Source organism: Bufo gargarizans, chromosome 9 (assembly GCF_014858855.1).
Source record: "Bufo gargarizans isolate SCDJY-AF-19 chromosome 9, ASM1485885v1, whole genome shotgun sequence".
Lineage (NCBI taxonomy): Eukaryota > Metazoa > Chordata > Amphibia > Anura > Bufonidae > Bufo > Bufo gargarizans.
The window spans coordinates 186835711-186854297 of NC_058088.1; the positions used below are offsets into that span (position 1 = coordinate 186835711).

Consider the following 18587-nt stretch of genomic DNA (forward strand, 5'->3'; position numbering starts at 1 on the left):
TGAATTTATATGGAAAATCCCTTAGCGCTCGCTTCATTCATTAGAGGTGAGAGTCAGCTCCTCGGACAAGTCTACGTGCTCCGTTTCTCATCAGATCTCGCAGAAGTGATAAAACCCATCTCCTCATTCCCAGACAATATCAGTTAACCCCTTCCACACTGCAGAGGATGGCAGAATGTGACCTTCTTTGATGTACCCTCACCACAATGATGACCGTCTAAAATCTTATACTATGCTAATAAATATATATATATATAATACTGTATATAATAAATTCAGAGGCCGCCTTCGACCCTATATTATTTCGGTGGGTGCCTCCCTACCCTCAAATAGTGGCAAAGGCGGGGCAACGGGAGGGACCTGCTTGTGTCATAGGACTAGTGACTATAAGGGTGTCAGGGAGAGAGGAGGTGTAGTGTCTGCACTATTAGTGACAAGTATTACGCACGGAAAGGATTATCGGTTAAAGGGGTGACGGTACATCGGGGGGGGAGGTCGACAAAAAGAGACTTGGGGTGAAGAAAGAAACTTAACGCGTCTTGTTGTCCAGCACGAGGTGAGTTCCTTCACACACATCTATACCTAAAAGGAAATCTAGAAGCACGACAGATGTAGCAGTGCTGAAATTGTCATCTCACTTGCTGGGCCCATATGCACTCCATAGCGATATCGCCATGCACTGCCCCTAATGACAAATCCTGCTCTGCTACATCTATAGATATGCACGATAAGTGGACGCTGATGTTACTGCTCCTTCCGTTATAGACCAGCCGCCCAAAAAGTTTCATTCGGAGACCCCTCCCTACAGGTGGAATAATGGAATATCAATATCATTGTCACTTACACTGGATCGGTCAGTCCATAGACTACAGATTGTATGGATTGCACCTGGCCAAAATAACCCCTTACACACCAAGCCAGTTGTGTCTATGTAGCCATATGCAGGGCAGGTTGTATTTCAATATAATGTAGTGATAAACTTTCAAAAATAAATAAATATATCTATATATTTGTGGGCTGGAATGGCAAAAGAGAAAACCTGCAGTTCTGCAAATTATTTTTGGGTTTAGTTTTTATTACACTGACTGGCGTTAACTTTATTCTGCGCATCAGTACGATTACAGAGATGTCACATTTATATGTTTTTTTTTATGTTTTACTACTTTTAAAAAATTGTAAAAACTTTTTTAGTAAAAAAAAATGTTTTTATTTTTTTATACAGGCTCATTTTTTTTGCAGAGTGAGCTGCAGTTCTCTGCTTTGAGTTGCATATGACTTTTTTTTGTAACATTTTTATTCCATTCTTTTGGCGGGGGGGGGGGAGATGCATTTTTTATTTATTTTTTTTTTTTTTTTTTATGTTCAAATTGTAACATACCGAGGTCTGGCTTATCCTAGTGATTGGTGGTGAAGGGGGAAAAGAGTATAGCAGTAACTGATCTCTTACTAAGGCTACATGCACACGAGCGTTGTGTGTTTTGCAGTCCGCAAATCGTGGATCCGCAGAACACTGATGGTGTCCGTGTGCGTTCTGCAATCTGTACAGAACTCTTGACAGAACCTGATATAATAATCTGTTGAGGGTACAACTAAGGCTACTTTCACACTAGCGTTTCTAATTTACGGTATTTAGATCCGTCATAGGGTCTCAATTAGGGTTGTTTAGATACCATAAAAAAGTATTGCGATACTCGATACCACACAAAAAAAAGCAGGGTGCATTCCGCATTTTATGGAACGTCCGGACCATAATAGAACAGTCCTATCCTATTTTATGGGGGGACAAAATGGCGAATCACATAGTTTTCATTAAAAAAAAATTTTGTGACGTGCTCACTGCATAGGACATTTAAAAAAATATTTTAATAGTTTTGACTTTTCAGACGTGGCAAAATGTAATATGTTTATTTGTTTATTTATTTTATATGTAAAATTGGGAAAGGGGGTGATTTATACTTACCGTAATATTTTGATGTTTTTTTTGTTTTGTTTTTTTTTTACTTTTTATTTAATAACTATTATCCCCCCTAGGGGCTAGAACCTGGAATCTTTCAATCCCTTGTCCTATTCACCCTGATAGAGCTTTATTAGGGTGAATAGGACCTTACACTCTCCCTGCTGCTCTGTGCATAGTGCACACAGCAGCAGGGAGACTACCATGGAGGGCTTCAGTAGCATCCTGGCTGCCATGGTAACTGATCGGAGCCCCAGGATTACACTGCTGGAGCTCCAATCAGAACTGCCACCAATGAGGAGGGGGGGAGGGGACCCTGTGGCCACTGCCACCAATGATTTTAATATTGGGGTGGGGGGGCGCACTGCACCACCAATGATTTTAATATTGGAGAGGTTGAGGGGAGGGGGTGCACTATTCTGCTGGTGGAGTCACTGTGTACATACATTACTTATCCTGTACTGATCCTGAGTTACATCCTGTATTATACTCCAGAGCTGCACTCACTATTCTGCTGGTGCAGTCACTGTGTACATACATTACTTATCCTGTACTGATCCTGAGTTACATCCTGTATTATCCTCCAGAGCTGCACTCACTATTCTGCTAGTGCAGTCACTGTGTACATACATTACTTATCCTGTACTGATCCTGAGTTACATCCTGTATTATACTCCAGAGCTGCACTCACTATTCTGCTGGTGCAGTCACTGTGTACATACATTACTTATCCTGTACTGATCCTGAGTTACATCCTGTATTATACTCCAGAGCTGCACTCACTATTCTGCTGGTGGAGTCACTGTGCACATACATTACTTATCCTGTACTGATCCTGAGTTACATCCTGTATTATACTCCAGAGCTGCACTCACTATTCTGCTGGTACAGTCACTGTGTACATACATTACATATCCTGTACTGATCCTGAGTTACATCCTGTATTATACTCCAGAGCTGCACTCACTATTCTGCTGGTGGAGTCACTGTGTACATACATTACTTATCCTGTACTGATCCTGAGTTACATCCTGTATTATACTCCAGAGCTGCACTCACTATTCTGCTGGTGGAGTCTCTGTGTACATACATTACTTATCCTATACTGATCCTCAGTTACATCCTGTATTATACTCCAGAGCTGCACTCACTATTCTCCTGGTGGAGTCTCTGTGTACATACATTACTTATCCTATACTGATCCTCAGTTACATCCTGTATTATACTCCAGAGCTGCACTCACTATTCTGCTGGTGGAGTCTCTGTGTACATACATTACTTATCCTATACTGATCCTCAGTTACATCCTGTATTATACTCCAGAGCTGCACTCACTATTCTGCTGGTGGAGTCTCTGTGTACATACATTACTTATCCTGTACTGATCCTGAGTTACATCCCGTATTATACTCTAGGGCTCAGGATCAGTAGAGTTGAACATTTCTCCATGGATTTTGGATCATCCAGATGTCTAACATTGACGAGGCTTCTTCTATATTTTCTGTTCAAAATGGAGACCTGTGCAATTGTGGAGTTCTGAAGTTTGGTGGTCATTCTCAGGAAGGCTGGGGCTAGGGCGAAAAGCTAATAAAGATTTGCCAAAGGGTTCTTCTGTTTGGGTAAATGGCGCCCTTTATTTGGGGTTTGGGACATTCTGCTTTGGGGCCCGGTACCCCAGTGTATATATCTAATTATATATCAGTATATAAAGCCCGTTTTATATTGATACCTGCCTTGTAATCTTCTTTACTGCAGTGCTACCAGGACCTTAAAGGTGTGTGTATATAGTTGTCTCCTATCGAAAGCACAGGTAAAAAGTGTCCGGTTGATGGGGGTCTGACCACTAGGACCTCTGCCGATTATGAGAACGGGAGTCCCGAGTACCCTGAATGAATGGAGTGGCGGTCGAGCATGCCCACTACTGTTCCATTTATCTCTACCAGGTTGCCGGAGATTGCTAAGCTCTGTAATTGGCTATAGAGAATGAATGGAGTGGAGGTGTGCGTGCTCAACCATCACCCATTCATTTGGGGAACTCGGGACCCTATTCTTTTGATTGGTGGGGGTCCTATGGAGAGGGAATACGTTTATATTTTGGGACAACCCCTTTAAAAGGGTTGTCCACGAGTTTTATTTAAATCTCCCCCCACAGCTCTGTTCTGGTTCCTCTGCCTCCACACGGACAGGGTCACTTGCATTGCTGAAGCCAATGAGTGGATTCTGTGGTGACGTGTCCTCAAGAAGCAAACACTACTGGGTCATGTGCCGATTGGGGACACATAACCACTGATGTCAGTCACGGCACATGTGACAGACGGGGACTGTAAGTTCAGTGATGGTGAAGGTGCCACAGAGCCTTAAAAATCTGCATAAAAGTAAAACTGCCTCAAAATTGCATGGTTAATTTCAGCCTTATACACACATGGACAGGAAGCTTTTTCCTCTGTGCTGCTCTGGTTTATCCCAGGTTTTGTCCACGGTCCTTTATTGCTAGAAGACGTGCAGTTTTTGAGGGCACAGTGTGTGACTGACGTGGGGTTTCGATTAATATGCCCCCTTCTCCCCCGCAGTATACGCCATGGGAGGAATACGTCTTCCAATAATCATTTTATTCTGGTTTCAGATGGGAATTAGTAGTTTTCAGTTTTATGAAGTTTAACCCTTTCACCCAAACGTTTCAGTTGAATTCCTTAGAAATTTGAGGTTTGTAGAAATGATCCCTTCTCACTTCCCTTTTGAAATGATGCCCGTAGTTTGTGAAATTTCTTTTAACAACGGCTTTGGTGCTTCACCAACCTGAGTGGGATCTAGACAGGACAGTGTCTGACTGAACGCCTCCAACGCTACATCGAGGATTCCTGGTGGTCCGATCTACCTATGATCTAGAGCGGTGTTCCCCAACTCCAGTCCTCAGGGCCCTCCTACCAGTCATGATTTGAGAATATCCCACAGAATGAATACCTGTGGTAAATCCTGATGTATTGAAAATAATTATATCACCTGCTGAATACTAAGGAAATCCTAAAAACCTGACCGTTAGGTGGGCCTCGAGGCCTGGAGTTGAGGAACACTGATCTAGAACCTGTGGCACTCCAGGTGTTGCAAAACTACAAATTCCAGCATGCCTTGCTACAGGCTGGAGACCACCGATCTAGAACCTTCTGAGCATGTGGTATGGTACCCCCTGGGGTACTTGCGCTCTCTGAATGCTGTGTTTTAAGTTGGCCATTCACATTAGATGTAGGTTAGCTAAACCCTCCTATATCAGCCGACCAACTCCAGCTGCTGTGAAACTACAGCTCCCAGCATGCACACTTGCTGGGCTGTTTTTTTTTAAACTCCCACAGAAGTAAAAGGAGTATTCTGGGAGTTGTAGTTTCAGAACAGCTGGAGTGCCGGCGGTGGCTGACCCCTGATCTAATGTTTATGGGGGGCCTCCGACTATCCTCTGACTGGCAGAAATCAGGGGGGACAAGGACTGGGCTGTTGGATTTCAACATACCTGATCATTTTATATATTTCAGGGAGGTAATTCAAATGTTTTTCCGCCGCTTCCTCCCCTCCCCAGTTATCTCGGCCACTACAAGGGGCTACCATTAGGGTACTTTGCACACTTGCGTTTTTCTTTTCCAGCATAGTGTTCCGTCCTAGGGGCTCAATACCAGAAAAGAACTGATCAGTTTTATCCCCGTGCATTCTGAATGGAGAGCAATCTGTTCAGGATGCATCAGGATGTCTTCAGTTCAGTCTTTTTGACTGATCAGGCAAAAGATAAAACCGCAGCATGCTACAGTTTTATCTCCGGACAAAAAAACTAAAGACTTGCCTAAGGGTCCATTCACACGTCCGTTGTTTCTTTCCTGATCTGTTCAGTTTTTTTGCGGAACAGATCTGGACCCATTCATTTTCAATGGGTCCTGAAAAAAAATCAGACATTGTGCTGTCCGATTTTTTTCAGGACCCATTGAAAATGAATGGGTCCAGATCTGTTCCGCAAAAAACGGAACAGATCAGGAAAGAAACAACGGACGTGTGAATGGACCCTAAATGCCGGATCCGTCCTTTTTTTTTTTTTTTTTCTCCATAGAATTGTATTGGTGCTGGAGTCTGCATTCAAAATGCTGGATCCGTCCGCACAGACCAAAAAAAAGGTGAAAAAAATAAATGCCGGATGACACCGGAAAGACGGATCCGGCATTTCAATTCATTTTTCTGGCTGATCAGGCATTTTTCAGACTGATAAGGATCCTGATCAGCCTTACAAATGCCATCAGTTGGCATACGTTTTGCCGGATCCGGCAGGCAGTTCTGGCGATGGGACTGCTTGCCGGATCTCTACTGCTGCAAGTGTGAAAGTAGCCATTCTTACTCATGGAGCTCTGAGGAACCTTCAGGAGCTGAAGAGTGGAAGGGATTATACCAACCAATCAGAGATCAGTTTATACTTTCTAAAACGGTCCGGGAATCTGAAATGTGGATTGGGATTGGTTGTCTGAGGCCGATCTACATTTAAGCAATTCTCCAGTCATCCCCGTCAGCCTCGGGCCACTCTTCCTCCATCTTTGCTCCTTGCAGAAGGGATGTAAGCGCCCCAGGAATAATATACTCTAATCTGTGTGTACATCTGGCAACTGACATATGACGCGAGGACTGACCAGTATTTTGACATTGCTCTCGAGATCTCGGGTTGATAAGTTCATTTTAAGGAAACAAGATCTGACTTCCTGTAACGGAAGAAATTTTAGTTTTTTATCGTACTTTCAGAGAGTAAAACTTCTTATTCTTTGTTTCGTACAGTACGTGACGGGCAATACTCACCGACTAATCGCTAGCGGTGTAAAGTGCGGGCAGACCCCGGCGACGTGACATATGAATCATTACATCTGGATAACTAAAGGTCATTTCCACCGACAGATAGGGAAAAAAATCACTCACTGTTAGTCGTATCTGTTCCTGGAAAGGCTGGGTGTGAATATGGCCGCTGCTGTGACATAAGTCATCGCCGAGGTTGATAATTAGATTACAAGGCAGATTTACTTCTCAGGAGCCTGGGAAAGCTGGGTGGAGATCACTGTGTGAGCTCTCATGGATAAACATATGGATAAGGTTATTATAGGGCAGAGGTCCAGCAACCTTCGACGCTCCAGCTGTTGTAAAACTACAATTCCCAGCATGCTCAGCTCATTTCTATGAGAGTTCGGAGAAGAGCAGTGGAAGTATGCATGCTGGGAGTTGTAATTTCCGGAGTGCCGTAGGCTGCCTACCCCTGTTACTATAGATCTGAGAAAGATACAGCAGTGACCTCCCACAATTCCATTCACTGCAGCACTCGCATACCTGTGTTCATCCAGATCCACCTGGTGCATGTGACAGTTACAGAACAGGTAGATTATAAGTCGACATGTCAGTGCAGATGATATACATGCCCTTCATGATCTATGGGAGGCTGGGTGACCCACCCCTATGGGCATTGTAATGGTGGCCATCAGTGGTTGTCACTCAGGATCTGTGAAGGAGGCGGATGTGGCGCCAGGTCTGTGTAAGCTGCTGCAGGGTTCAGTACCTTGGACAGCAGGCGCACTGCTTCATCTTTGGAGTCCTAAAGACTAAGGGCTCATGCACACTAACGTCTTTTTGGTCTGGTCTCCATCCGATCTGCATTTTTTTTTTTTTTTATGCGGGTCAGATGCAGACGCATTAACTACAATGGGTCACAAAAGATGCAGACAGCACTCCGTGTGTTGTCCGCATCTGTAAGTGCGTTCCGTTGCCCCGCAAAATAAATAAATATAGAACATGTCCTATTCTTTTCTATTTTCCGGAATAAGGATAGGACAGTTCTATAGAGGGAAGGACATTCTGTTCCGCAAAATGCGGAAAACACACGGGCGGTATCCGTGTTTTGCACGTGTGCCTGATTCCCTAAGCAACAGACCACAGATGGGATTCTTTGCCACTAGGCTCCCCAAATTAAGATATGCAGACACCCATACACCAGTGACAAGTCAGGTGAGGAGGTACAATCGGACACTGCATATATCCCCTGCTGTGCATTTGTCTGTAGTATATTTTTGTCCACACGTAGGCAATGTAATTACAATGATATTATCACTAGGGGGCAGTATAACAACCATTACATTTTTGTTCACAGGGGGCAGTATTATAGAAGTGATGGTGTAGACATGACAGTGACTGAAAGGGTTTGAAAAGCGACAACTACTTTTGCAGGCCAGAAATGAGTTTAAGGCAGTTGTCACTTCCCTGCCCGTCTCCTCTTGCAAGCTCTTTACGCTGGGTTCAGACCTGAGCGCTGTGTATGCGTGATTCTCCGGGCGTCTCACATACGCGGCTCCGGTAGTATGCAAACGCCCATTGTCGCGCGTTCCCGGAAGTCTATGTACGGGAACGCGCGACAAGACGCCCCAAAGAAGCTCCTGTACTTCTTGGGGCGTCGGGCGTTTTACAGCGCGATCGTACGCGCTGTAAAACGCTCAGGTGAGAACCATTGCCATAGGGAATCATTGGTTCTTGCCTGTAGAGCGTTTTTACAGCGCGTAGGAACGCGCTGTAAAACGCTCAGGTGTGGACCCAGCCTTACTCTGTAGAGGCCAGCAATGAAGCAGAAAGACTTCTTCTTCATGGCTGATGGCAGGAAAGTGAATGATGACTTACCCACATGTATATTGTGTTGTAACCCAGGTGCCCAGTAATGGAATTTACATCTCTGTCCGGGAGCCAGGAGCCTGTCGCCCAGTATTCAGATTCCCACATCACTCAAAGCAACGAGGAGCATGATTTCTTCTACAACCTGGGCAGCGACAGTAGCCCGTCTCAGTATGGTGGAGCTGTCCCCAGCCGCGAGGTGACCGCTTTCCGTCATTCGTCAGGTAGGTGGATTTAATCTTATAGCCCAGCCGCCACTCACTATTCCTTCTTGTCTATAGGGGGCGGGGCAGTATATATATATCTTATAGAGCACAGGTTTTTAGTGTTTTTAGTGTTGTTTCTTTATAAAATCCAAAGGTATACGACACGCAGTACCTCTCACGTAGGCTTCCAAAGTGTTTCTAATGCAATAAGAACACTTAATCACAGCATATCGGCATAGACCAGGGGAGGATCAGTTACGGTAATTGATTAGCAACACCTGGAGGGTTGACCCTGACTCTCCTGTAGAGTAACAAGAATAACATAAGACACTGACATTATTACAAGAGATGTAAACAGCTACATAAAATAATGCACAGATCAACGAGGAAGAAAACTATAATTAATAATGCAGGATGAAATCTTATTTTCTATTTAGGTATTACGGATCCAATCCACCTTTAAATTAAAGGGGTTGGCTCACCTCTCATATTGGTAGCATAAACCAACATCAGATAGGTTTGGGTTCCACCTCTGGAACCCACATCTATCTCTAGAACGGGACCCCCAAAGTGAACAAGGGCACACCACGCAAGAGCGGCCACCCTCCAATTACTTCTACATGATAGCCAAGCACTGGTGAACTCCCATTTACTTCTATAGAACTCCCATACAAGTGAATGGAGAGTTCACGCCTCGCATGGGTGGTGCGCCCTCATTTACTTCGAGGGTCCCATTCTAGACATAGGTGCGGGTCCCGCACCTATCTGACGTTGGTGGCATATCCTAGCCATATGCCACCAATGTATGAGATGTGCCAACCTCTTTAATTGTAATACCAGCTCTCTTCTCCACTAACGAGCAGGCGATTGCCGGGAAGGAACGCCTACCTCCCAGACACTTGCCTGCCTCATCGCGTAATGTAATACAGCCCTATTAGTCTAGATTTGTTGCCCACCAGGATTGGTAAGAATACGCGTAATGATCAAACCTCCCATCTGTAGTTCGTTTCCGCTTCCCATACTTTGGAGTTTCAGGATGTTTGTCAAATTATTAAGAAATATTTGCCCGTTTCACATTTGTTAACCAGGGTTTGTAGATGTCGTACAGCATGTGCCACACCAGAGCTAAAATGTTGGGAGAACTATTGTCCCCCGGTTTGTTCAGGGATAAAAAAAAAAGCTATAGTGTGAACAGGACCCGGCTCATATCTATAGGTACATATAAATGCGGACATACCGGATGTACCTGTTACAGTGTAACAAAGGTATCATTCCTCATCCAACGGTTCAAAGCAAAAAATGAAACGCCGAATCCACTGTAAGGGCTCATTCAGACGGCTGTAGTTCTGGGTCTGCAAAATTGTAGAACGGGTCCAGACCCATTCATTTCAATGGGGCCGCAAAAGATGCGGATAGCACACCGTGTACTGTCCCCATCTGTAGTTCCGTTCCATGGCCCCGCAAATAATATAGAGCATGTCCTATTCTTGTCCACAATCCTAGACAAGATTAGGCGTTTCTATTTAGCGCTGGCCCTGTGCGGTCCACAAAATGCAGAAGGCACGTGGCTGGTATCCGTGTTTTGCAGATCCGCAATTTGCGGACTGCAAAACACTTATGGCCGTCTGAATGAACCCTAACACTCAAAGTGTCGTTGAATAAGGTGGCCCTGTGATATTTAAAGGGGTTATCCCATGAGTAATGTAAATCAGACATCATATAGGACATGACAATCTCTTTCTAACAAATCTAGAACCAGCTCCGTACCTCACATGGGTCCAGAGATCTCCACATTCATTGCTCTGCTAAATCTCAAGGGAGTGACCTTTCTGCTGCAGCTAAGGGTACTTTCACACTAGCGTTTTTCTTTTACGGTGTTGAGTTCCGTCACAGGGGCTCAATACCGGAAAAAAAAATGATCAGTTTTATCCTAATGCATTCTAAAAGGAGAGCATTCCATTCAGGGTGCATCAGTTTAGTCCCTCTTACGTTTTTTGGCCGGAGAAAATACCACAGCATACTGCAGTTTTCTCTCTTTGCCGGATCCGGCCCCAAGTGTTCCGGCAAAACGGATCCGGTTTTGCAGTCTGCGCATGTGCAGACCTTTAAAAATGAGGGAAAAAAATACCGGATCAGTTTTTCCAGATGACAACTGGAAAGATGGATCTGGTCTTGCAATGCATTTGTGAGACAGATCCGCATCCGGATCCGTGTCACAAATGCAACCGTTTGCGTCCGGATTGCCAAATCCAGCAGGCAGTTTCGTCGCCGGAATCCCCTGCTGCAAGTGTGGAAGTACCCTTAGGGGCGTGTCTTTTCTGCTGGAGCCCTGTCCCTATCACAGTTCAGGGTGGCAGTTGAAGAATTAAAAAGAGCATGTGTGTCCACCTTAATTAGGTGGACAGAGAAATAGAAAAAGAACAAACAGCAGGTGGCGCTATACAGATACATTTTATGGAATATCTAACTGGTTATGCAAAATTTTTATGACGTGCAATTACAAAACTATTCAGATGCAGGCGCTGGTTTGAAAACTGTGCAATATTTTTGTGGGACAACCCCTTTAATTACATATAAATCCTGTAATGTGCGGTATGTGGGGTGCGACATGGGCCCACTGAAGATAAGAGTTTCAAGACACTTATCAGACGCTGTAAATGTGGAGAAGGCTGCGGCATGCCTCAGCAGTGTCACGCCACATACTGCACAAACACGATGGGGACGTTTAGGGTTTCGGGGTACAGAGACAGTGATGGCATCTATTAGAGGAGACCTACACTGTAAACTCTTCAGTAAGGAGGCCCATTGGATGTGTAAGTTAAATACGCGTGCTCCCATGGGCCTGAACACAAAACAAGATTTCATCCTGCATTATTACTTAAAGGGGTTATCCCATCTTAGACAATGGGGGCATATCGCTAGGATATGCCCCCATTGTCTGATAGGTGCGGGTTCCGCCTCTGGGACCCGCACCTACAACGAGAACGGAGCCGGGGAGAGTTGTGGCTGGAGGACCCCGGGTTTCCCAGGGTCCGACCACCACCAGGCGCAGCTCCCCACCTCTCCTATTGAAGTGAATGGGAGCGCACCGCGCATACGCGGCCAACGCTCCCATTCATTTCTATGGGGCCGACGGAAATAGCCGAGCCAGCGCTCGGCTATTTTCGGCGGCTCCATAGAAATGAACGGAGGACGGCTGCGCATGCGCAGTGCGCCCTCCTCCACTTTCTCTGCTCCGTTCTCCTTATAGGTGCGGGTCCCAGCGGTGGGACCCGCACCTATCAGACAATGGGGGCATATCCTTGCGATATGCCCCCATTGTCTAAGATGGGATAACCCCTTTAATAGTTTTTTCCTCGTTGATCTGTGCATGTGTAGCTGTTTTTATCTCTTATAATACTGTCAGTGCCTTACTTTATCCTTGCTACTCCACAGGAGAGTTAGGGTTAACCTTCCAAGTGTAATTGATTTATGTAACCGATCCTCGCCTGATCTATATAAGTTACTTGGAGCCTCTGTCGATATGCTGTGACTAAAGCTACTTTCACCCCTGCGGCACTGCGATACGGCGCCAGTTCCAGTAGCGAATGCCAGGAATCGGCCGGGCACAAACCGCAGCATGCAGTTAATGGGGGCATTCCGGTTGCATCCGCCAGTGCCAGTTCCGGAGGATTCCGGCAGGCTGCTCTCTGCCGAACAGCCCGCTGGCATCCAGGCTGCGGATGTGAAAGTAGTCTTAGGCTGGGTTCACACCTGAGCGTTTTACAGCGCGTTCAAACGCGCTGTAAAACGCTCAACACATGAAAACCAATGCTTCCCTATGGGAATGGTTCTCACCTGGGCGTTTTACAGCGCGTACGATCGCGCTGTAAAACGCCTGACGCATAATCAAGTACTTGAGCTTCTTTGGGGCGTTTTGACGCGCGTTTGTGGCCATAGGACACTGCAGTCAATCACACAAACGCGCGTCAAACGCGCGTTTACTATTACAAAAAACGCGCGTAAAACGCGCGTTTGAGAAACGCTCAGGTGTGAACCCAGCCTTAGAGTGCTTAATGCACTTGATATGCATCAGCGGCTTATCTGAGAGGTACTGTACGGTGTGTCTTATAACATGGATTTTATAAAGAACCGACAATATATGTGCTCTATATCCAGTGGCGGGTATAGTATTATAGTAGTTATATTCTTGTACATAGGAGCAGTATTATAGTAGTTATAGTCTTGTACATAGGAGCAGTATTATAGTAGTTATATTCTTGTACATAGGAGGCAGTATTATAGTAGTTATATTCTTGTACATAGGAGGCAGTATTATAGTAGTTATATTCTTGTACATAGGAGCAGTATTATAGTAGTTATAGTCTTGTACATAGGAGCAGTATTATAGTAGTTATATTCTTGTACATAGGAGGCAGTATTATAGTAGTTATATTCTTGTACATAGGAGGCAGTATTATAGTAGTTATATTCTTGTACATAGGAGCAGTATTATAGTAGTTATATTCTTGTACATAGGAGCAGTATTATAGTAGTTATATTCTTGTACATAGGAGGCAGTATTATAGTAGTTATATTCTTGTACATAGGAGGCAGTATTATAGTAGTTATATTCTTGTGCATAGGAGCAGTATTATAGTAGTTATATTCTTGTACATAGGAGCAGTATTATAGTAGTTATATTCTTGCACATAGGAGGCAGTATTATAGTAGTTATATTCTTGTACATAGGAGGCAGTATTATAGTAGTTATATTCTTGTACATAGGAGGCAGTATTATAGTAGTTATATTCTTGTACATAGGAGGCAGTATTATAGTAGTTATATTCTTGTACATAGGAGCAGTATTATAGTAGTTATATTCTTGTACATAGGAGCAGTATTATAGTAGTTATATTCTTGTACATAGGAGGCAGTATTATAGTAGTTATATTCTTGTACATAGGAGGCAGTATTATAGTAGTTATATTCTTGTACATAGGAGGCAGTATTATAGTAGTTATATTCTTGTACATAGGAGTAGTATTATAGTAGTTATATTCTTGTACATAGGAGGTGGTATTATAGTAGTTATATTCTTGTACATAGGAGCAGTTTTATAGTAGTTATATTCTTGTACATAGGAGCAGTATTATAGTAGTTATATTCTTGTACATAGGAGCAGTATTATATTAGTTATATTCTTGTACATAGGAGGCAGTATTATAGTAGTTATATTCTTGTACATAGGAGCAGTATTATAGTAGTTATATTCTTGTACATAGGAGGCAGTATTATAGTAGTTATATTCTTGTACATAGGAGGTAGTATTATAGTAGTTATATTCTTGTACATAGGAGGCAGTATTATAGTAGTTATATTCTTGTACATAGGAGCAGTATTATAGTAGTTATATTCTTGTACATAGGAGGCAGTATTATAGTAGTTATAGTCTTCTACATAGGAGGCAGTATTATAGTAGTTATATTCTTGTACATAGGAGCAGTATTATAGCAGTTATATTCTTGTACATAGGGGCAGTATTATAGTAGTTATATTCTTGTACATAGGAGGCAGTATTATAGTAGGTATATTCTTGTACATAGGAGCAGTATTATAGTAGTTATATTCTTGTACATAGGAGCAGTATTATAGTAGGTATATTCTTGTACATAGGAGCAGTATTATAGTAGGTATATTCTTGTACATAGGAGCAGTATTATAGTAGTTATATTCTTGTACATAGGAGCAGTATTATAGCAGTTATATTCTTGTACATAGGAGGCAGTATTATAGTAGTTATATTCTTGTACATAGGAGCAGGATTATAGTAGTTATATTCTTGTACATAGTAGCAGTATTATAGTAGTTATATTCTTGTACATAGGAGTACAGGGCAGTATTTTAAAGGTGAAGACTGAAAAAAAACCATGGAAAATACACTTTGGATTTTTTATCTTTTTTGCAGTGCAACAAACCTATCCTCACTGGGCTGACAGTTCTGGATTTCCCCACAACCTGACCACCTATGGGAAAACGTATAGTACGTTACCATTGTACACATCGACAGTTTCTCCTTTAGGGCCCCTTACCTCTCCCCCATTGTATTCTCCTGTACCATTGCTACTGGGTCCAGCACCATCAGCAGAACATGATGGGAGCCCTAAATTTTTGGAGACATTAAAGACGGAGAGAATGAGCCCGTTGAACGGTGACCTTGTGTCATTGGATTCACGAAGTCCGAACAGTGAAGTTATGTCTCAGATGGGATATCTCGGGTCTCCACAGGACTTCAGTAACAGTCTCTTCCAACCAGCAGGTATTTTATTACTCATCCTACAACTTTTTGATTTAGCTAAAGAATGAGGACACAGAGTATGGAGGACAGTGCATTAATGGAGTAATGGGAAGTAATAGCTTACCGAGGTTTACACAGTGCAATAATAGGAGGTAGGACATTGACAATGGACTATTTAATGGTGGCTATAGTGGGGGTGACAGAAGATATAGACATGGATATATATTATACAGATTATAGATATGGAGAAAGTGAAGAACAGATTATGGGGTGTTCTAATGGCACTGGGGATGATATAGAATTATAGATGTTGGTGTGTAGTAATTGCATTGAAGGCAACAGGATAGGTATTGGGTTTCTCTGGTGGCGATGTCACACTACAGGTATGGGGGTAGCAGCTTGATGGTTATCAGAGATTGTCTTCTGCCTTTCATGTGTACTTTTCCCTATATGTCCACTAGAAGATCGAGAGTGTGTGAATTGTGGAGCCACGGTGACCCCGCTGTGGAGACGGGATATCAGCGGCCATTATCTGTGTAATGCCTGCGGCCTCTACCACAAGATGAACGGGCAGAACCGTCCACTGATCCGGCCAAAGAAACGTCTGGTAAGGAACACTGAGCAGGCTCAACCCATGGATACAATTAAGGCCATAGACCGATTTAAAAAGTGGAACATCAAGTCAAGAAATATGGCTTAAGAGAGTTAGAAAACAACCCGAGTCTAAGGAAGTTGTCTGTAACATAATGGACGTCTATCATCATGATTCTTGTACCTTTTGTCAAGCCCCCGGGCTCAGTCTGTTTGAGTAGTCATGACATTTGTGGTAAAGGACCATTCTTCTCAGTAATACTTGCAAAATATCCCAAAGGTATCTCCAACCATCTTGATCTTATCTCTACTTTGCAGATTGTCAGCAAGAGGGCTGGGACCCAATGTAGCAACTGTCACACAAGCACCACCACCCTGTGGAGAAGGAACATGAGTGGTGACCCCGTCTGCAACGCCTGCGGCCTGTATTTTAAGTTGCACAATGTAAGAACCTGACATACCGTAGGTCCAAATTTTAACTATATTATGGATTTAGTTCGGCTGGAGGGCGGTGTGAGGACGGCCACACACTCCAGAAAGAGGGCGGTGTTCGGGCGGCCACACGCTCCAGACGGAGGGCGGTGTTCGGGCGGCCACACGCTCCAGGCGGAGGGCGGTGTTCGGACGGCCGCAAACTCCAGGCGGAGGGCGGTGTTCGGGCGGTGTTCGGGCGGCCACACGCTCCAGACGGAGGGCGGTGTTCGGACGGCCACACACTCCAGACGGAGGGCGGTGTTCGGACGGCCACACACTCCAGAAGGAGGGCGGTGTTCGGACGGCCACACACTCCAGACGGGGGGCGGTGTTCGGACGGCCACACACTCCAGACGGGGGGCGGTGTTCGGACGGCCACACACTCCAGACGGGGGGCGGTGTTCGGACGGCCACACACTCCAGACGGGGGGCGGTGTTCGGACGGCCACACACTCCAGACGGGGGGCGGTGTTCGGACGGCCACACACTCCAGACGGGGGGCGGTGTTCGGACGGCCACACACTCCAGACGGGGGGCGGTGTTCGGACGGCCACACACCCCAGAAGGAGGGCGGTGTTCGGACGGCCACACACTCCAGACGGGGGGCGGTGTTCGGACGGCCACACACTCCAGACGGGGGGCGGTGTTCGGACGGCCACACACTCCAGACGGGGGGCGGTGTTCGGACGGCCACACACTCCAGACGGGGGGCGGTGTTCGGACGGCCACACACTCCAGACGGAGGGCGGTTACTCCATTCACATCTACAGGGCTGACGGAAATAGCCGAACCAGTGCTCAGCTATTTTCTGCAGTCCCATAGAAGTGAATGGAGGGTGGCCGCGCATGCACCCACTTTCCTTCACTTTGAGGTCCCTGTTCTAGAAATAGGTGCAGGTCCCAGAGGTGGGACCCGCACCAGTCAGACACTGGTGGCATATCCTTGCAGTATGCCACCAATGCTTGAGATGACACAAGATAGAATTTTTAACGAGAAGACTACTGATTTCTGGGTTTAATGGGGGAGTGGTTTTACCATACATTAAGTCCGATTTCAGGGGGCTTCTCTGTTTCTCTGTCTAGTTTTACCACCACAATTTTCTATCTCAGGTGAACCGCCCCTTAACCATGAAGAAGGAAGGAATCCAGACACGTAACCGGAAAGTGAGCAGCAAGTCCAAGAAGAAGAAGCCGCAGCCCTTGGATGGTCTCTTTGAACCTCTCCAGAACGGCCTGGAAGATCAAGCCATGTACCCGTTTAGACCCATCCTTCTGACTGGCCAGATACCTTCTATGGGACACTTAATGCCTTGTTCGCCTCCTCCTCATCACCTGATTAGTCCTCCAAGGATCCATCACTCACCTCCACATGTCACTTATACACCCCATATGTTATCGGGGGTCTCGTCTGCTCTCGGCTAAACAGCAGGGCATCTCCTACAGCTTCTTCTACGTGTGGACCAAGGATGAGCAGGGTCTGTCGGGTTTCTCATTTATACACAACTTTTTACGAGCCATCTTCAGCTATAATGGTATCCTCCCTCATGCACCCCACTACCTCGTCCCCCTGGAGCCTGCAGAAGAAAACAGACATTTTACCATTTATCAGCCGCGTGCTCTCTGTATATGTATTTTATAAAACAGTATATTACAAAACAGGAGTGATTATAGGGTGTATTATGATGTGACTGTGGGGGGGCTGAGATAGAGACAGAGGGCCGGACACTGCCCCGGGTTACAGAGACTTCTCCCTCGAGATGTCTCATTTTTATTCCCAGAATGCACAATAAAATATGTCTCTTGTGATTTCTCATCCTCCCCATCACAGTTTGGTCCCGAGGACTGGTATAATGAAATGGGGGTCTATGCTCAGCAGACAGTATCACATAGGAGAGGATTAGATACACCAGCTCAGCAGACAGTATCATACAGGAGAGGATTAGATACACAGCTCAGCAGACAGTATCACACAGGAGAGGATTAGATACACAGCTCAGCAGACAGTATCACACAGGAGAGGATTAGATACACGGCTCAGCAGACAGTATCGCACAGGACAGGATTAGATACACAGCTCAGCAGACAGTATCACACAGGAAAGGATTAGATACACAGCTCAGCAGGCGGTATCACACAGGATAGGATTAGATACACAGCTCAGCAGACAGTATCACACAGGAGAGGATTAGATACACAGCTCAGCAGACAGTATCACACATGATAGGATTAGATACACAGCTCAGCAGACAGTATCACACAGGATAGGATTAGATACACAGCTCAGCAGACAGTATCACACAGGAATGTGCTGTCCGGATCCATTCCACAAAAAAATAGAAGATGTCCTATTCTTGACAAGAATAGGCATTTTCCATGAGAGTGCCGGCGATGTGCAGTCCGCAAAATGCGGAACGTACATTGCC

At 45.0% G+C, this 18587-nt stretch overlaps 1 protein-coding gene across 2 annotated transcripts; it reads left to right on the plus strand.

Moving 5' to 3' along the window:
• Positions 1–391: 391 nt before the first annotated feature.
• On the plus strand, positions 392–17970 carry GATA1 (GATA binding protein 1). 2 transcript variants are annotated; one of them, XM_044268286.1, is made up of 6 exons: positions 392–556; positions 8654–8841; positions 14771–15121; positions 15565–15707; positions 16010–16135; positions 17275–17970. In XM_044268286.1, the coding sequence occupies exons 2-6, from the start codon at positions 8664–8666 to the stop codon at positions 17584–17586; spliced, it is 1110 nt and encodes a 369-aa protein (XP_044124221.1). In that variant the 5' UTR covers positions 392–556; positions 8654–8663; the 3' UTR covers positions 17587–17970. The 2 variants fall into 2 exon arrangements, with proteins under 2 accessions (XP_044124221.1, XP_044124220.1); XM_044268285.1 differs by having other exon boundaries at positions 394–556; positions 15562–15707.
• The last annotated feature ends 617 nt before the right edge of the window (positions 17971–18587 follow it).